This window comes from Schistocerca americana, chromosome 4 (assembly GCF_021461395.2).
Source record: "Schistocerca americana isolate TAMUIC-IGC-003095 chromosome 4, iqSchAmer2.1, whole genome shotgun sequence".
NCBI lineage: Eukaryota > Metazoa > Arthropoda > Insecta > Orthoptera > Acrididae > Schistocerca > Schistocerca americana.
The window spans coordinates 715,859,405-715,880,733 of record NC_060122.1 but is presented as its reverse complement, the minus strand read 5'-3'; the positions used below and the strand labels follow the sequence as shown (position 1 = coordinate 715,880,733).

General features: G+C 36.8%; 1 protein-coding gene across 2 annotated transcripts in view; it reads left to right on the top strand.

Moving 5' to 3' along the window:
• LOC124612780 (exocyst complex component 4) overlaps positions 1 to 18,918 on the top strand; it is a 242,963-nt gene extending 224,045 nt beyond the window's left edge. The window contains exons 15-16 of one of the 2 annotated variants that reach the window (XM_047141177.1): positions 17,229 to 17,434; positions 17,827 to 18,918. In XM_047141177.1, coding sequence (XP_046997133.1) covers positions 17,229 to 17,396 — 168 coding nt within the window. In that variant the 3' untranslated portion in view covers positions 17,397 to 17,434; positions 17,827 to 18,918. Of the gene's footprint in view, positions 1 to 17,228; positions 17,593 to 17,826 lie in introns of those variants that run through there. The other variant, XM_047141175.1, reaches the window with a different exon arrangement.
• The last annotated feature ends 2,411 nt before the right edge of the window (positions 18,919 to 21,329 follow it).

Sequence of the window (21,329 nt, the reverse complement as noted above, 5' to 3'; positions counted from 1 at the left end):
TCTCACCCTCAATTTTTAAAAGCTACAACATACTCAGATCTGCACATGTCAAGGTACTACCCCAGTGGTAAGTGTAACACATGATGGGGAAACAATAAATAGGATGGAAACTTAAAAATTCTTAGGTGTCCATATTGATGTCAATTTTAACTGGAAAAATCACATTTTGGAACATATAACACAACTTAGTTTGGCCATATTTGCACTTAGAATTATTGCATATCTTGGAGAGAGAGTGACAAATCAGTAAGTTAACATATTTTGCATATTTTTATTCAGTGATGTCACAAGGAATAATATTCTGAGGTAACACACATTTCTTAAAGGAAGTCGCCATTGCGCGAAAATGTGCTGTAAGACTATGTGGTGCTCACCCCAGATCATCTTTTAGACACATGTTTCATGAATTAGGCACTCTGACTACTGCTTCATAGTATATTTATTCCCTCTTGTAGTTTATTGTAAATAATACACTGTGGTTCAGAAGGAACCATGATGTACATAATTACAATACCAGAAGAAAAAATGAGATGATTACTTCACTTTAAGATTGTATTTAGCATAAAAAGAAATGCATAATGCCACAACTAAAATTTTTGATAGCTTGCTCAGTAATATAAAATGTCTGACAGACAACGAAGTAAAATTTGAAAACAAACTGAGAAGTTTCTCTTTGGAAACTCTGCCTATTTCATAGAACTTCTGTTGTTGTAATGTGGAAAAGGTGGTGGCTAGTAATCACTAACTCACATATGTATATTTAATAATAATAATAATAATAAAATCAAATAACTTGTAAATATTCAGTACATAGCCATATTTACAAATTAATTTGAAGTGTGAATGTAAAATTCCACATAATTGTGATTTACCATGCAAATGATCGCTGGAACATGAAACTATCTAACTAATGGAAGAAGTGTTCATTGAATTTGAAAAGAAGATTTTGACAGCTAATCTGACCAAAAATCCCAAGAAGTTTTGTTCATATATGAAGTTAGTAAATAGATAGAACTATTTATTCAGTGATTCACTGGCACTGAAACTGAAGATGAAAAAAAAACTAGAATACTGAATTTGGTCTTCCAAAATTGTTTCTCTGTGGAAGATTGTAATATCATTCTTCCGTACAACAATTGCATGAATGATGCGGTGGCAGGTATTGAGACAAGTGATTGTGGCATAGAAAATGAACTAAAATCACTTAACAGCAGAAAGTATTCTGCACCAGCTCAGATACCTGTAAGATTCTACAGAGATTATGCAATCTTTCTCCTCTTCTAGTTGTAGTTTATCCGTGACATTGGAGCAATGAAGGATACCAAGTAATTGGAAAAAGCACAAGTCATTCCCATTTTTGAGAAGGTTCATTGAACTCCTGTGTATAATTTTTAGACCTATATCGCTGACATCAGTTTTTTCTATGGAATCAACGGGCTATGTTGTTCAGCACAAAGCATTTTATATAAAAGATGCTATACCACCACAACTTGATGATGTTATGATGTTGTAGAACATTGCAGCATGTACTGCCAACTGCGGTAAGTTCATCAATCACCCGTCGAAAACAGTCAGTACCCTTAAAAGCTGCCAGCTGCAAATCTTCCGACTTGCAGTCTTAATAATATTTTGTGTCATATATAACGCCATTAATTTTAATTGTAGTTCATTGTCAATATACTCCTTTTTTAATAACTGGCTTTTAGTGCATGTATTTATTTGTGAACCACTTTGGTCAATCAATTGTTGATTTGGTTGTCAAGCATAATTCTTCATTCAGAATGGATTGTATTTCTCTAATAGTTCTATTTACTAATTGTTCTTGTCACTGTTTTAGTTTCTGACTTTCCTCCAGCAATAATTAGTTATAATATAGTTCTGCTTTTCTTCATATTTTATTTGACCATTACCTTGGAAGTGGCAATAATGGACTTCATCTCCTCATTGTTCTTTTTGCTGGAAGGGACTGTAATGCAACAACCTCCATATTTCTTGAATAACATCTTTCACATATAAATTCCATATGTTGTTGATAATTGTGTACAATAACTTTCTGCTAACATCAAACATCCAAATCAGTGTGTCCATCTTGAAACTTCTACATACAAGTATATCTAAAAACAATGATGATGTGACTTACCAAACGAAAGCGCTGGCAGGTTGATAGACACACAAACATACACACAAAATTCAAGCTTTCGCAACCAACGGTTGCTTCATAAGGAAAGAGGGAAGGAGAGGGAAACACGAAAGGATGTGAGTTTTAAGGGAGAGGGTAAGGAGTCATTCCAATCCTGGGAGTGGAAAGACTTACCTTGGGGGGAAAAAAGGACAGGTATACACACACACACACACACACACACACACACACACACACACACACACACATCCGCACATACACAGACACAAGCAGACATTGAAAATGTGTATGTACAGATGGATATGCGTTTGTGTGTGCGAGTGTATACCTGTCCTTTTTTCCCCCTAAGGTAAGTCTTTCCGCTCCCAGGATTGGAATGACTCCTTACCCTCTCCCTTAAAACCCACATCCTTTTGTCTTTCCCTCTCCTTCCCTCTTTCCTGATGAAGCAACCATTGGTTGGGAAAGCTTGAATTTTGTGTGTATGTTTGTGTAACTCTATGTATATTGTGTCTAGGTGATGACATGATCCAGTTACAGACCCAACAAGACTATCACCAGTTAGTATGCTTGTGAAGTCTATGTAGTCACAATAGTTCATTTGTTTAAATTTTATGATAACTGTTGTTAGTGTTACATTTATATGCTCAGAGGACATTGTACTTCTCCTGGTAGGCTTGTGATGCAGGGACCTCATATATTCACATCCACGCAGGTACGTACTGTCACTAAGTTACTGTGATTGCCATCCCACCTTGAAGACATGCATCATCCCTAGACATGATTTTCCACGTCAATATAAAACAATAAATGTGCATGGTAGTTTTATTCTCCTATATAATAACTTGTTTTATAGTTTTTTGTTCACAAGTGTGTTTCATCAGTAAGACATGTAGGGATAAACATTGCACTTATAGAGTGGTGTGTATGTCTCCCTTTCCTGCACCTTATATGAGATAAACACTTTTGCAGATTTGGAATTAAAGTATGCACTTTTCTAACCGTGGATACTGTTACTGTAGTTCATTTCTAATACTATGGAAAAAGTAGACATTGCATAATACTCAAAATAGTAATTATGGGAGTATGATGCTGGATTCATCTGTATAAGAGTTCCAGATTAGAGACTCTTTTCTTCCATTGTCTATGGAAGAAAAAGAAGTCAAGGTTTCTGGTTTGTAGTACAGAAGTTTTTCTTCGATTTCAGTATCTACTGATTTATTTCACATTTGTGATTCTCAGTAGCATATTAACACTTCACAAAGAAAATTCCACCCCGTACTAAAGAGAGCTGCTTTATAATTGCTGCTTTTTCATATTAACTAAATTCACAGTGCATGCACATAAACTTGAGACACAATATTTTCTCATACTTGCTCCCAATTGTTATTTGAGACAAAACACAAACAGCTCACGCACAGTTCACATAGTAGATGTTGTCTTAGCAACAGCTGTACATCGACACCTACTGTGATACTCAGTTTGTTCTATATGTTGGAACATAACTGTCCAGAATGTTCCAAAAACAGTAATGACTTGAATTACAGTTTTTCAATAGCGAATAATTCAAGCAAAGTTACAATTTTTTAAAGTTTACAAAAATGCAAGTATAAATTTAGTAGCATTGTTTGCTTAAGTAACTGAAAAATTAAAGTTTTAAGATTCTTCTATATGTTAACATGCTTGAGGCAATTAATATTTGGCATGTTCTACTGTGTGATTCTATTTATGAAAAATTAGGTCTGATTTTGATAGACAGTAATGATTTTCCTTTTGTATAAAGGGAAAGTCTCGGTTGTACAGTTATTTATATGACAATTCTATTTACTGAATAAATAACTTCCCTAAACAATTACATTAGCAATCTGTTGGCAACTATCTGAAATGTGTGGCCATTTTGATAATTCACGTAAAGTGGAATACAAGATTAATTAATAGAAATATACAATATTATTATGTTGCCTACCACTTAGGAAAGAATTAAAATTTAGAAAGTGTACAGTGTAAAGGTTTGGAAAATATGTATCACATAATTTGAAACTGAAATTTAGTTAAACATTACTGAAAATACTGTGCAATATGAGCTCTGTTCAAAAAATTTGTAATTTGACACCAATGGTGTGTTGGAGCGAAATGCAGTTGGCATCCTGGCACATGTCTGTGTTTAATGTGCAACTGCCAGAAGCTTAATTATTAGAAGCTTAATTATTGTATGTCTGTCAGTTATTGTTCAGTGCTGTATTTAGTAGTATGTTGTGTCACACAGTTTGCAAATTTCGAAATGGCAGAATAAGAGGAGCAATGCATCTGTATTAAATTTTGTGTTAATCTCAAGAAAATCTTTGTAGAGACACACCAAATGATGCAGGAAGCCTACAGTGATAAGTGCTTAAGCCGTACTCAGTATTAAGAATGATTCACATAGTTTAAAAATGGCCTGATGGAAGATAAAGATGACCCTCGTTCAGGACACCCTTCGATGTCTCCCAATGATGCTGATGTCAGGAACATCAACAAAATTGTGCATGCCAATTGAAGACTGAATGTCCGTGAGATTACAGAAGAATGTAACATTTCAGTTGGACCACGTCATGAAATCCTGACACAGCCTCGTGGAGTGCATTGTGTTGCTGCCAAGTTTGTGTCTCAGCTCGTGAGTCAAGACCGGAAAGACCTTTGCCTCACAATCTGTGAAGAGCACTAGGATCACACGTATCAAAATGAGGTATTCCCTAAGGCCTATATTTCTCCTGCAAACTTTTTTTTTTATTATTTCCAAAATTGAGAAAGGACAAAGATTTGCAATGGCAGATGAAATAAAAGAAAATTTGCAGACGGCACTTCGCATGATCCAGCAAGAGGCGTACCAAGACTGCTTCCGAAAATGGAAATGGCATTGACAGCAGTGTATCAATTGTGGAGGAGAGTATTTTGAATTAGACTGTGCGCAATAAGTAAAAGGTAAGCATACAAAAATTTTGTGGATAAAGTTCTGGAATTTTTTGAACAGACCTCGTATTGTGGCTTTTGGAGGCCGTTATTTTAAAAATCAGAGTCAATTGTTGTGGTTTAGGAGTCTACAAGTTTTGTGGATGTTGAACTAATACGTAGTTAACACTTTAGTGGGATCCCTTTCATAAATGTATTTTTTACTGTCGCCAAAATACCTCCTCACTTTATCGACCGGTGGTTCACATTTATTGGGAAAAACTTTTGTAAATGTTGTAACTCTCTCATGATACTTTTCTTATATGATAACAGTCAGTATGTGTGAACTTCCCACCTCCCCCCCCCCCCCCCTCACCACCCCAAAAAAATAAAAAAAAGTTAAATAAAACAGCTTTTTCCATGTAACACAGTGAGCAAAGATAAATGATGCTTTTTCAAGTTACATAAAAAATGAGATGAACAAAGGTTAGATGTTTTCTCAGATCTTGTCTAACAAGGAAACAGCCTTGCTGTGTAATTAATGCACCTATTAAATTTTTTTCTAAGTAATCAGAACTCAGATCTCAAAAAGAGCACACATTCTTGCAAAAATCAACTCCACCTATGAAAGAAATAAAGATCGAGATAAAAAGAAAAACGTTATCATATCTTTAATAGTCTTGCCAAATATCCTAAAAATTCAGTTGGCACCTACATAAACTGGCATCCTATGGAAATCACTCCCATGCCAACTTCTAAGGTAAAAGTTGCGTTCTGTAGTGTTTTGAGACAGACTAGACATCCATACCCATTCATTAATTGTGTTCTGTGCCTGTCTGACATATTGTGTTGGGAGCAGACCTTAATATAATACAACAGGTGTAAAATTTCCTTATTATAATGCAACTTTTTGTTACTAAATAGACAAGTCATGTCAAAGAATATCATAATACAATATTTAAAATGATAACATCAAGTCATACACTGCATGTACTTTAAAAGAATTGACTGTCGTGTAACTGGCAAGTCTTATAGGCCTACATAGATGAAACTCGTTACACTCAATAAAATGCAAACTATGAACAGTATTGTTGATGTACTTTGTTCATAATCATTTTATGAACATTAAATCTGAGAAGGAAATGTATGGCCTTGGGCTCTCATGTGTTACAAAACATTATGAATTGTAGATTTGCAGAAATTAAAAAAAAAAAAAAAAAGTTTTTAATAGTTCTTTGTGAGACACGCATTAGTGGAGAACCGTGCAAATGTAACGAACGGCTGCCTACGAAATAATCAAATAGCTAACATTTTCCAAATTACCATAAGAAATAGAAAAATACTCATTGCTGTAAAATTATGGAACAGAATTGGTGCCCAGTGCTTACAGTTCACAAGGCAACATTCTTAGTACTGCCAACAGAATATAAAAAACATAAAAGTATTATCTTTTTGAACAAATATAATAGGAAAGTTCTGGTAGAATCCAAATAATTTAGGAGTGAAGGAGGCCACTCACCAAATAGCAGAAGACCAAATGCTACTATTATTCAGTGAGTGGTCTCCTTTATTCCTATCTTTTGGAACTACTAGCTCCCATTCTCAAGGAGGAAATAGAAATAGTTTTAGGAAGGTTAAAAAGGAAGGGCAGGACAGACCCCTGGATGAGAGGGAGCTGTATTATGCCAATGTTTGACTATTACAGCCAAATGTTTGTCATGCTACTACATTACATCCTTCATACTAAACAAATTGGAAATTCTTTTTCACTGATGAATTATATCATTTTACACTGATTGATGCCAGTTCGTAGTTCCTCTGACTTTCAATGTTAATTTGAAGAAAGGAGAACAATCATCTCTTGGATTTGATAACGTGTAAAGTTGCATTGCTTGCTAAGATTGTCATTTAAATCTTATTGACATTGGCAGCCTTCTGCCTATGTTTATATACAAGGTGTATAACTTTGCTTCTGCCATTTGCCGATAGGTGGCGACAACGGTAAGTAGCGATCGAAAGAAACAGATCACAGACGCCAGGCAGTTAGCTTGGACCTTGGTCGACATAACCTCATTCAAACATTATTCTATTTGTGTCTGCATCATGAAGTTGTTCTCGATTGAAAATGACAGTTTACGAGCCTAATTCTCGCCATTTGCAGGAGGCGTTACTGTTTTGTTTCAATATGAAGAAAATAGCAGCTGAGTCTCATCAAATGCTCTCAAGAACATATGGTAAGGGCACTGTTAGTGAAAGAATGTGTTGTAAGTGGTTTCAACACTTAAAGAACGGTGATTTTAACGTCGTAGACCGGAATAATGATGGAAAAGAGAATGTTTTCAAAGGTGCAGAATTGGAGATATTGTTGAGTGAAGACTCGTGTCAAACTCAAGAAGAACTGGCACGATTAGTGGGAGTGACACAGCAAGCCATTTCAAAATGTCTCAAGGCTATGGGCATGAATCAGAAAGAAGGAACTTGGATCCTGAGTGAGCTGAAACCAAGAGACATTGAACGGCATTTGTGTTTTTGTGAACAGTTGCTTCAGAGGCACAAACGGAAGAGATTTCTGCATCGCATTATGACTTGGAACAAAAAATGGGTTCATTACAATAACCCTAAACGCAAAAAATCATGTGGATATCCCGAACATGCTTTCACGTCAACGGCCAAACCTAATATTCACGGGTCCAAAATCATGCTCTGCATTTGGTGGGACCAGCTCGGCATCATGTACTATGAGGTGTGAGGCATGATAAAGTGATTTTGCAGCATGACAATGCTTGACCCCACGTTGCAAAAGAGATTAAAACACACTAGGAAACATTAAAATGGGAAGTCCTACCTCACCTGCCGTATTCTCCAGTCATTGCTCCCTCTGAGTATCACCTGTTTAGATCAACGGCGCATGGCCTGGCTCTGACCAGCACTTCCGATCTCATGAAGAAGTCACAAATTGGATTGATTCGTGGATCTCTTCAAAAGATGAACAACTTTTTTGCCGCGGGATTCGTACACTGCCTGAAAGTCTGTTATCTGATCCGGTTAAAGGCAAAGTGGTGTATGTGGCAAAATAACAATTCTGAGAAAATGAGCTTCAAAACTTGTATAAAATTTAAAATTCTGTGTTCATTTGTGTATTGCATGCAGTAACTATCATTTGCAGTGGTTGGCAATGAAGCTATGTATAAAAAATCAGCGAATAAAACTCAGGATGTTGTGCTCAGTAATGCTTTTACCAGTAATCTAGTTGGCATTTACACTCCTTTGCTCCCAAGGATATCACTTACATCCCTTTGACTTTCATTAACATCAGATTTGGAATGACTCACAACAATGTAATACAGTATTTTGTTCTATTTTCATGCATTAATGTAATACATGCATGTGACTTATTGGTTATGCATATAATGAAGTGCATAAGGCAAATGAATAAACAATTTTACATACAGGAACATAAATTCCGAGCAAGCTCTTAGCACATACACATCCAAATACACCTCCCCCAATTTTTTTTATTATGGGAAATGTCTATTTCAAGCCCCATATAGCATCATCAGAAGGCTCCACATGACGAGCAGGTTGCGTGCTTCACCTCCATTTTAGATTAGATTAGATAAATTGTTTATTCCATAGACCCACAAAAGATGGAATCCTCCTGGGTGTGGAACATGTCAGATAAACACATTACAAAAATGTAATTAGAAAAACTTGAGTTTCATTAATTTTAATGATCCTCAGTCAAAACAGTAAAATTATGTACATGAATTAAATTTAAACTTTTAATATTTACAGGTTTAACACTTACATCTGCTTTCATTAAATCCATCCTTCAGACATTTGCTATTTCTTGGCTATTACAACCAAGTATTGTCAAAAATTAAAGTAAATTATTCATTTCAGTGATCCTCAGTTAAGAACAAGATTTATGTACAAGATTTAAAATTAAACTTCCACTATTTACAGATTTAAGACTTACATCTGTTTTCCATACATCCATCATTCACACAGTAGGTAGTTACTTGGCTGTTACAACCAAGTATTGTCAAAATTTAAAGTATAATAAATTTTCATTAAAATGATCTACTGCACTTGTTGAGAAACTCATGGATGGAATAGAAGGAGTTGGCCACCAACAATTCTTTTAAATAATGTTTAAATTGTGCCTTGTCTCAAACTAAACTCTTAATGGTTGCTGGTAAGTTACTGAAAATATTCGTTGCTGAATACTGGACTCCTTTCTGGGCAAGAGTAAGTGATTTTAAATCTTTATGTATATTGTTCTTATTCCTAGTATTGATACTGTGCACTAAGTAGTTATTTGGAAAAAGAGATGTATTATTTACAACAAACTCCATTAAGGAATAAATATACTGAGAAGCTGTGGTTAATATGCCCAATTCTTTGAATAGGTTTCGACATGATGTTCTTGGATTTACACTACTCATTACTCTTATTATACGCTTCTGTACTCTAAAAAATTTTTCTCTGTTTGTGGAGTTACCCCAAAATATGATACCATATGACATAATGGAGTGAAAATAAGCAAAATATGTCAGTTTTTTTATATTTATATCTCTTATGTCTGACATCATTCACATTGCAAAAACAGACTTGTTTAGGTGCTTTAGCATTTCGTTAGTATGTTGCTCCCAACTGAATTTAATATCAAGTTGTAATCCCAAGAATTTTACACTCTCAACTTCTCCTATTCCCATGTCATCATATTTTATATACACACCAGAAGGAAATCTCTTGGAAGTTCTGAACTGCATATAGTGGGTCTTTTCAAAGTTTAATGGCAGCTAATTGGCTATGAACCACTTATTAATGTCAGTAAAATTTTGATTAGCTGCCCGTTGTAAATTCATATTTGATTTACTATTTATTGCAATATTTGTATCATCTGCAAATAAGGCAAACTTGGCATCTGGTAATGTAACAGATGACAGGTCATTAATACACACAAGAAACAGTAGTGGACCTAGTATGGAACCTTGGGGAACACCACATGTAATTTCTTCCCAGTCAGATGTTGTCTGATTGCCTACTGCTGAAGTGTTATGTAATGACACCCTTTGTTTTCTATTAGTTAGATATGACTGAAACCACTTTGCAGCACTACAAGTGATGCCATAATATTTTAATTTACTTTGCTGGTGATATCTTCTATGTTTTAGAAACAGATGTTTTTGGCCTGCGCTTTAGATTTATATAGAATGCGTGGTATATCGGAGGCACAGATCGAAGTAGCTGTTGCAGATTCTGACATTTCTCTGTTGTCGTGGCAGGTGGTGACTGTACATTCAACTGTATTATCACTGAGCTTTGACAAGAGAGGTTTCATTGTCTTAAATCAATGGAGTCAAAATTCATGTCGTCATTGAGGCTAGTCTTATAAAATATTTCATATAGAAGTGGCCTGAAATCAGGAAATTGTGGTCCAGGATCTTGAATGAGTTGTACTGTATGACATACATCTGAAACTTGGTGATGTTTTTGTTTTTCTTCTGACCTCTGCATTGTCACTAAAGGTCTTTCCAGTGGGTCATTACAGACTGAGAAAGTTATTGCAAATATCTCAGCATCATCATTATTAGCATTTTCAGTCCTTGCCCTGTTCTGTATCTCCATTCTTCTTAGTGTGATCACCTTCTTCCATTCTTCTAAGTATGATCACCTTCTTCCATTCTTCTATTTTAATGTTTTGACTGCAAAAGTGCCATCTAATCTGCCAATTTCTAATGCAGTGAACCACCTGAATACAGCAGTTTACAAAATATTTGGAACTAAAAATATGTATGTACACTTGCATCTCTTCATATCCAAAGAGAAAACACTTCTTCAGGGTGTATACGACCCGGGACAGCCGGGAGATCCGGGAAAAACCCGGGAATTGTTTAGAATTCCGGGAGTTTTTCATTGTTTTAGTTTTCAATTAAATTTTTGTGATTTTGACTGGTAAGAACCAATACTCTTAACAAAGGAATTATTGTATCCTGCTACTGCAGAATGATACTGCAGCAACAAAACAATGAACGGGAGGGGAAAAAAACGAAAATAAAACTTAAGTTGCAAAGGAAATGCGCCATATACAACAACAAAACAGTGCTCGTACAAGCGTCTGCCAACAGTAAAGTGTGTCAAAGGCTTTAGGAACACTAAGCAATGCTTTATAACAACAAATTGCCACCGATGAGCGTGACGTGACAACTGTTTAAATTAGATTCGTTTGAGCAGTTGCGGGCGGGCTCTCGCGCATGCGCAGTTGAGTCGCGTATGAGTAGTACCTTCTCCCGCTTCTGGTTACGGAAGTGTGGCTGGGCGCCACTACTTAATATTGCCCCGGTTCGGAAATATCATAGATCCGGGGCTGATGCACAGAACAGTCAGAGTTGTGGTGGGGATGGTTGTCTCCACGTGACCTGTGTTTACGTTCAGTGATTTTGTTGTTTCCTCTTCATTTATTGCTCTCATGTTAAATGATAACAAAACGGATTTTTGTGGCCGGGAGCTATCAGATGATTTAAAATACGTTCACATAATTACGGCAGGCTAAAATATGTTAATAATTTCAGATTTTATTTCCACCTTTGACAGTCAAGCATTAATCGCCTTACAGAACAATGAAGTTATTTTTGCTGGTTTGCTACAGAGATTTGGCTTTTATTAATCCTTTCTACTGAGGCAGTCAATTTATTTGAAATGAAGTGTTTAATTTCACACTATTGGCTAGTTTCAACCGTTCGCTACATTTCAAGTGCACGTATGGCATTATGCTATAATGAAGAACCAAACTTGAGTACTGGTACTCCAAGAAAATTTACATACGGATGTGCATTTTAAGCTGAATTATGCACTTTAGTATGGTTCGTGAAATCCCGACGCTCTTGAAGTATCCTTTGATGTCTTGTTTCTTTTATGACATATATAAGATCTTTTAATGTTTTACACGTACGAACATATGGGCTTCCTGCGTCATTGTAGCTGCGCAAGCGCGGTGACGCTAGTTATCTGGCGCTTTCTCGCAACTGCTGAAGCGAACCTATTTCTAACAGGTGGCGGGAAAATATTGCGAATGGTGGTTTGAAAAGCGTTACATTCAAAGCAGATTTCCTTTTACGCAAGATGAATTATGTGCAAGAATGTACAATGAATTTCTTAAATCACAAAGCATTTGACTCTCAATTAAAAATCAACTCTTTGAGGACGACCATTTAGAAGTATTTCGAGCCCAGAAGATGAGACATTTGCGTCGTTATTAAAAATTTTACTGGCGCATTTGTGTGTTATCTTAAAGTGCAACAAGCGCAAAAAAGATCAACATTATATGTGGAAGCTTAGCTTCTCTTCCAACTTATTAATCTTCGAGACCAATGTTATATGCTAAGTATATTAATGCTAAGTATATTAATGCTAAGTATATTAATTTAAGCCATTAACTTTTCTTATTTGTGTATTCGCGCTACTTAAGAATGATCTTGCTATTGGCTGACTACATCACGTGTCCTATTCATCTACATCTACATCTACATTTATACTCCGCAAGCCACCCAACGGTGTGTGGCGGAGGGCACTTTACGTGCCACTGTCATTACCTCCCTTTCCTGTTCCAGTCACGTATGGTTCGCGGGAAGAATGACTGTCTGAAAGCCTCCGTGCGCGCTCTAATCTCTCTAATTTTACATTCGTGATCTCCTCGGAAGGTATAAGTAGGGGGAAGCAATATATTCGATACCTCATCCAGAAACGCACCCTCTCGAAACCTGGCGAGCAAGCTACACCGCGATGCAGAGCGCCTCTCTTGCAGAGTCTGCCACTTGAGTTTATTAAACATCCCCGTAATGCTATCACGGTTACCAAATAACCCTGTGACGAAACGCGCCGCTCTTCTTTGGATCTTCTCTATCTCCTCCGTCAGACCGATCTGGTACGGATCCCACACTGATGAGCAATACTCAAGTATAGGTCGAACGAGTGTTTTGTAAGCCACCTCCTTTGTTGATGGACTACATTTTCTAAGCACTCTCCCAATGAATCTCAACCTGGTACCCGCCTTACCAACAATTAATTTTGTATGATCATTCCACTTCAAATCGTTCCGCACGCATACTCCCAGATATTTTACAGAAGTAACTGCTACCAGTGTTTGTTCCGCTATCATATAATCATACAATAGAGGATCCTTCTTTCTATGTATTCGCAATACATTACATTTGTCTATGTTAAGGGTCAGTTGCCACTCCCTGCACCAAGTGCCTATCCGCTGCAGATCTTCCTGCATTTTGCTACAATTTTCTAATGCTGCAAATTCTCTGTATACCACAGCATCATCCGCGAAAAGCCGCATGGAACTTCCGACACTATCTACTAGGTCATTATATATATATTGTGAAAAGCAATGGTCCCATAACACTCCCCTGTGGCACGCCAGAGGTTACTTTAACGTCTGTAGACGTCTCTCCATTGATAACAACATGCTGTGTTCTGCTTGCTAAAAACTTTTCAATCCAGCCACACAGCTGGTCTGATATTCCGTAGGCTCTTACTTTGTTTATCAGGCGACAGTGCGGAACTGTATCGAACGCCTTCCGGAAGTCAAGAAAAATAGCATCTACCTGGGAGCCTGTATCTAATATTTTCTGGGTCTCATGAACAAATAAAGCGAGTTGGGTCTCACACGATCGCTGTTTCCGGAATCCATGTTGATTCCTACATAGTAGATTCTGGGTTTCCAAAAATGACATGATACTCAAGCAAAAAACATGTTCTAAAATTCTACAACAAATAGACGTCAGAGATATAGGTCTATAGTTTTGCGCATCTGCTCGACGACCCTTCTTGAAGACTGGGACTATCTGTGCTCTTTTCCAATCATTTGGAACCCTCAGTTCCTCTAGAGACTTGCGGTACACGGCTGTTAGAAGGGGGGCAAGTTCTTTCGCGTACTCTGTGTAGAATCGAATTGGTATCCCGTCAGGTCCAGTGGACTTTCCTCTATTGAGTGATTCCAGTTGCTTTTCTATTCCTTGGACACTTATTTCGATGTCAGCCATTTTTTCGTTTGTGCGAGGATTTAGAGAAGGAACTGCAGTGCGGTCTTCCTCTGTGAAACAGCTTTGAAAAAAGGTGTTTAGTATTTCAGCTTTACGCGTGTCATCCTCTGTTTCAATGCCATCATCATCCCGTAGTGTCTGGATATGCTGTTTCGAGCCACTTACTGATTTAACGTAAGACCAGAACTTCCTAGGATTTTCTGTCAAGTCGGTACATAGAATTTTACTTTCGAATTCACTGAACGCTTCAAGGATAGCCCTCCTTACGCTAACTTTGACATCTCTTAGCTTCTGTTTGTCTGAGAGGTTTTGGCTGTGTTTAAACTTGGAGTGGAGCTCTCTTTGCTTTCGCAGTAGTTTCCTAACTTTGTTGTTGTACCACGGTGGGTTTTTCCCGTCCCTCACAGTTTTACTCGGTACGTACCTGTCTAAAACGCATTTTACGATTGCCTTGAACTTTTTCCATAAACACTCAACATTGTCAGTGTCGGAACAGAAATTTTCGTTTTGATCTGTTAGGTAGTCTGAAATCTGCCTTCTATTACTCTTGCTAAACAGATAAACCTTCCTCCCTTTTTTTATATTCCTATTAACTTCCATATTCAGGGATGCTGCAACGGCCTTATGATCACTGATTCCCTGTTCTGTACATACAGAGTCGAAAAGTTCGGGTCTGTTTGTTATCAGTAGGTCCAAGATGTTATCTCCACGAGTCGGTTCTCTGTTTAATTGCTCGAGGTAATTTTCGGATAGTGCATTCAGTATAATGTCACTCGATGCTCTGTCCCTACCACCCGTCCTAAACATCTGAGTGTCCCAGTCTATATCTGGTAAATTGAAATCTCCACCTAAGACTATAACATGCTGAGAAAATTTATGTGAAATGTATTCCAAATTTTCTCTCAGTTGTTCTGCCACTAATGCTGCTGAGTTGGGAGGTCGGTAAAAGGAGTCAATTATTAACCTAGTTCGGTTGTCGAGTGTAACCTCCACCCATAATAATTCACAGGAACTATCCACTTCTACTTCTCTACAGGATAAACTACTACTAACAGCGACGAACACTCCACCACCGGTTGCATGCAATCTATCCTTTCTAAACACCGTCTGTACCTTTGTAAAAATTTCGGCAGAATTTATCTCTGGCTTAAGCCAGCTTTCTGTACCTATAACGATTTCAGCTTCGGTGCTTTCTATCAGCGCTTGAAGTTCTGGTACTTTACCAATGCAGCTTCGACAGTTGACAATTACAATACCGATTGCTGCTTGGTCGCCGCATGTCCTGACTTTGCCCCGCACCCGTTGAGGCTGTTGCCCTTTCTGTACTTGCCCAAGGCCATATAACCTAAAAAACCGCCCAGCCCACGCCACACAACCCCTGCTACCCGTGTAGCCGCTTGTTGCGTGTAGTGGACTCCTGACCTATCCAGCGGAACCCAAAACCCCACCACCCTATGGCCCAAGTCGAGGAATCTGCAGCCCACACGGTCGCAGAACCGTCTCAGCCTCTGATTCAGACCCTCCACGCGGCTCTATTGCTGTCATCAGCTAGCGGGATCACGTGAATGAGCTATGACGCTTACAAAAGCGCATCGCAGTCTCAGTTTCAATGCTTCGGAAAGTGACGTGCGTTATTTGGTGGAATTCAAATTTATAACGTCGTAATTACGAAAATATGCAGCGTACATGTTGCTGCACATCAAAGGTCTTTCAGAACGTGTTTTTCCTCCTGAGTTTCGTTTTCTAAAGTGCCGGGAAATTATATGTCGGTATATAAAACCATAAACATTCAAAGGATTGATGACTTTTACAGTGCCGAGGAAGAGTATACTGTCACTTAACACGGAAAAAGTGTGTTTTCATCCGGGAGAATGTGTATTTTTAACCGGGAAATCCGGGAATTTTTTTCCTTGTCCATGTATACACGCAGTTCTTGTTTAGTAGTTCTTCAAATGATTATTAGGAAGCAGTTCAAATCAACCAATACATGTATATCCCTTTGCCACCAAGTAGATTGGTTCTTCCACAACAGTATGGTGCACGTCTCCAAATATTCTGTTTTATCACTTACACCTCATTGATTGCCTCATTTGAAACTGGCATTCCTTTGTAATTTTATTTTTCCATTATTAGTAGTTGTCAAAAGTCTGTGACTAAAAACAGTGATTTCAGTTCTAACATATAAGTATTTGCATACGAGGCAGTTTGAGAAATAGTTTCAATTTTAAAGCCCATTTTAATTACATAATGACTAAAATGTGATGCTTGTTATGCACAAATTATTCATGGTTTGGAAACTTAACAATTATGAGAACAGGTAGGAGACGAGGTATTGGTGGAAACAAAGCTGTGAGGACAAATTGTGAGTCATGCTTGGGTAGCTGAACTGGTAGAGCACTTGCCTGTGAAAGGCAAAGGTCCAGAGATTGAATCATAGTCTGGCACAGAGTTTTAATGTGCCAGGAAGTTTCAATTTTGAGAGTTCTGTTATGCAGAATCTCATGCAGGTCAGTTGAGTAAGCAACACAAACAAACAATGTCAAAAGTTTTGCATCATATCCCTTGTGGATACTGTGCTTCTTCCACTTAAATGCTAACCTGCTGCTTGACAGTTCAGCACAACACACACACACACACACACACACACACACACACACACACACACTCTTCAACTCAGTTGCAAAAAAAAGTATAGTGCTTTTGAACCTCAGTTTCTTTCTGTGAATTGTTAAGAAAAATGCAGGATGTTGATGTCAGTAGATCATTGGTAACATTTTCCTCTCTTTTCACAATTTACTTCTTGAAGAAAGTCTGCATAAACTGCACAGTGTATTCATGAGCTGACTGTTTCAGGCTGTCTTAACTATGGAACTAATTTTTTCATGGTAAACAAGTAGTGAAGTTTTAAATTAATAATTTTAATTGATTTGTTGAATGTGTTCAGTTTTTAGATTAATTGTTTGCATGCTGAGATTGGATTTTTTATGCTAATTGTCAAAGTGGTGTTGTACATAAAATGAAAAATTTGTGTCGTAAATAAAAATTAACACAGTTCATCACCAATGACCTGTACTCATTGACTAACTTGATTTGTTTTCTTCAAGGATATACTAAGCAGAGTGATGGAGAAAGGACCGAGTTTCTCAGAACTGGAATACATGAATGCCTTCCAGTTAATACATCGCAGTCAATCTGATTCTGATTATGGTGCTGTTAACCTTCACCTTAAACGCTTATCTGACATTTTAGGAGAAGTGTCTGTAACAGTGTAAAGATTTGCAAGTGTGCTGCAATTCAGGTCTCTTGCAAGGTATTGTGATCCAATTTTTAGCACTGTGAAGCTTCAGCCTATCATTTTGACTGCTTGTGTCAAATTAAACTGATAAATTCCAGGAATAGAATGGAACAAGTCTACCAGAAAAGTCACACTTAATAAATTACTTTATTTCTTGTTGCAGTGCCCCCCCCCCCCCCCCCCCCCACCATCACCACCACCACCTGTACACACACACACACACACGGTTTTTTTTTATACTGAGATGAGAAAGTGACTTGTTACTTTCTCGGTTTACTACCAAAGAGGTACGTATTCAACTTCTCTAAAATTCAACTTATTGTCATTTACTTAATATCTGCCTTTTTTCTTGGAACTGTCTTTCACACTTTGAGTCTGTCTGATATATTTGCATATAATTACTCCAGTGTGTACAAAAAAAGGAGACTGTAACAACTGAACAAGAAAAGAACCTGAAAATGTTGACAGAGAAGTGACAAAATTACAAAATAATGCAGGTGTAAAATGACTGATTTGTATACACAGGAGTGTACCAGCAATTGTATTTGCTTCATTCAATCTGGTAATGTCTGGTTAGTGCCACTTAGCATATAACTATAACATCATAATAGATTATATCAACCATACTAATAACTATCAATGTTGTAATTTTTTATGACATACATAAAAACTTTTTGTCGGGAATGACCTAAATGCTAAAGTGGCACAACTTAAAACTGCGCAAATAAGTTACAAAATAGAGAACAAAAAAGATTGACACAGGAAGTGATGCATTAAGGTTTCACTGTGTACATTGATTATTTAAAAGAATCAGTAACTTGTGTACTTCAGTGCAGTTTTCTATAGCACTGTATTTTTTAGGCAAGCATCTTTCAGTTTCTTACTTTTTGTATTGAAAAAGTGGAGAATGACAACTGCATTAATAGGTGCACAGTCTTGGCTTCTTATTATTGCTTAAATATTATTTCCAACTGTTTGTAAATAAAAAATTAACTTATTTAAAGAGCTAGGGGTAAGAAAGAAATTATGTTTTAAAAACTAGCTTACATGTGGCATATTGTGTACAGACACATGAGCTATATTCTTATAACAGCCAAGACAATAGTAATGCATGTCATTTCAGTATGTGCCAACTCACTTGTTACTGTTATGGAAGAACATATTGTTACTATCCTTGTCTACTGATAAATCGATAAAGTACAACTATTGTTTTTGTGTACCTTTTTGTTGAGTTTCACTATAACAGAAGTAAGTAATTGCTATAAAAACAACGTATTGTACTTTTATACGTAGCTGTTAACATAGTATATTATAACAGTTATATAATGCTTTTTCTGTCATTACAATTTGCCATTGTCATGGCTTACGTGCTGTAACTAAGTTTCGTCAGATGTAACTGTTATCTCACTCCTTTTTTTCCATAGTACCTATTGTACAAAGATGTTCTTTTAACTGAACTTGATTTCCTGTAATGTCATGAAGAATATACAGTAAATAATATTAGAAGACATGTTATACAAATGTCAGTTATTAAATGAAGCTATATCCCTATCCTAGGAACTGACTATTCCACAGGTTTTTCCAAAGTTGAGAGTTGAAAACCCAGTTGTAAGCTTTTCTGCGCTCCTGTTTGAACCACCAGCAATGAAGAAGAGCATAAAACTGGTGCACCGTGTAAGGAATCCACAATGTTTTGCTCAGAGTTATTCATTGTGCACTCGCACACCTCACGTCTAGGTACCAAGATTGATTATTGAGGTCAGAGCACCATGAGTGCTGGGTCAGTGATATTTTTGTTCAATTAGTAGAGTCATCATTGCTGAAATTAGATAGTCGAGGGAGTAGTAAGGGACAAAATAGTAGTTGCGTGTGTCGCCATCATAGATGTGGATACTCAGTTGACTAACATTATTGTTCTAATTCATAAGAAAAATACAAATATTTGTTTTGTTTTTAAAAGCAAATATCAGAATATCAAGTGTAAATTACCAGTTTTCATCAACTACACTGTCCACTGAAGCATGGTGTTGACTACGCGGCTGTATCAGTACAGACCGTAACAATATTTCAATTTATTTGATCTGTGTTGAAATTAGACATGGATAATATGTGAGATGAAGGGTTTCTATCTCTCATTGTGTTTAAAAAAGAATGATTGATTTACATGGTGCAAACCTAACAATGACCTGGATTAATACCATACCTATATTTTTTAATCCAATATTATTATGCAGCCAAAGTTTCATTTTAATATCTCATGTACCAAAACTGATCTTCCTTAGCCATTAGGCACATTCACTAAACTCAAAATCTAGGCCACATTATAATTCTCAAATTTTTGTTAATCAGTCAATTCAGAGTGTTACTTCTTTTCATTCATCTCAGCATTTATTTCTTTGGATTGAACAGTAGTGAGTGTTAAACTTTGACCAGTGTTATAAAACACAGTTTTGAAATTCAAACATTTCAGAAAGGAACAGTATAATTTGAACTATACAAAGCAATAATAGATGGGCCTTATATCTTGTAAATCGCAAGTGAAATGTGTTTTCACCATATTGGACATCAGCAGCAATTTTAATGAACTGTGTTAAAAGTACGAACATTAAGATCTGTGTGAGTGACTCTAATATTCAGTCACTATGGAAAAACACATTTGAATGCTATTACAACTAAACAGGCCAAATATCCATTAAAAACTTAACTGAGAAGTTTTTCCTGGTTATTTTAAGCTCTAAAGTGCTTTTTGAAAATTTTAAAATATCAACCGTACAGTTCTAGATAGTTGTCGTACCTCACAGTGATTTTGTTTTATGTAAATGAGTATGTATCTCACAGTGTCTACAGGGTGTAATACTTTCCTTGAGATTTATTTTAAATTCATTTTGCAAAGCAGTATGAGATTATCTGGAATATTTTTAATATCATTGAAACCTTGTGTTCTCTGCAATACAAATAAAGCTATAAAAACTGGCTACTTACCATATGGTGCATGAACACTCACAAACATACAAAATGGAAACAGCACTAACCAGTTGTCAAGCCACAAATCAGAAGAAACGACAGTAGGAAGCAACACTTTTGGAGAGAAACATAATTTTTAAAAAAGTAGGTTCATCCACTGTCTTTAAAATTAACAATTTCAATTACCCCCAATATAGATTTAGTAGCATAACTTCCCCATTACAATTTCAGTACTAAAGGCTCCTCATTGATTAATCTTATAAAGTGTTTTAATTTCACTGTATGTGATCTACAGGTTCATTACGTACCCCTCAGTATTTCATATGTTTTATAGAACTGAATGGAAAAAAGAAACACCACAGTGAAGTTGATTAAATTCTCCCACAAACTACAGCGTGATCAAGAAGTTGCACACACAAATAAATGTATTGACAAATAAGGCTTGCCACTGCAAAATATCACAACAGGTGAGGTGTTACCAACAACAAATGAAGGCACCAGTGTTATGAATTCATCTGTAGTATTGTGCAGCTCATTGCTTGGTAAATGTGTCTTTTCCAAGACCGTTGGGTTTTGTTGAACAACATTTTGCTGGAGGTTCCTAGGCACAGGTTGTAGATGCATTTCTTGGAAAATAACAAAATGCTGCAGTGCCGAACAATCCACAATAACGAGCAATCAATGGTTTCCAGGAATGTAGATCATTTCGAGACAAGAAGAGAGCTAGGGGACCGGCTGTTTTGATGGACGCTAATCTGGCTGAGGTGAGGAATGTGTCACTGCTTTCACCTTCAAAAAGTGTGAGGAGACTGTATTGAGAGTCTCAAATTTTGTATGTAGTGCTCAGAAACTGATGCAGAGTTAAACATTTCTTTCATATCTTGTTCTTAGTGTCCAAGGATTGAAAGCATGGATAAAGAAAAGCATCTAGTGTACTGTACATGGT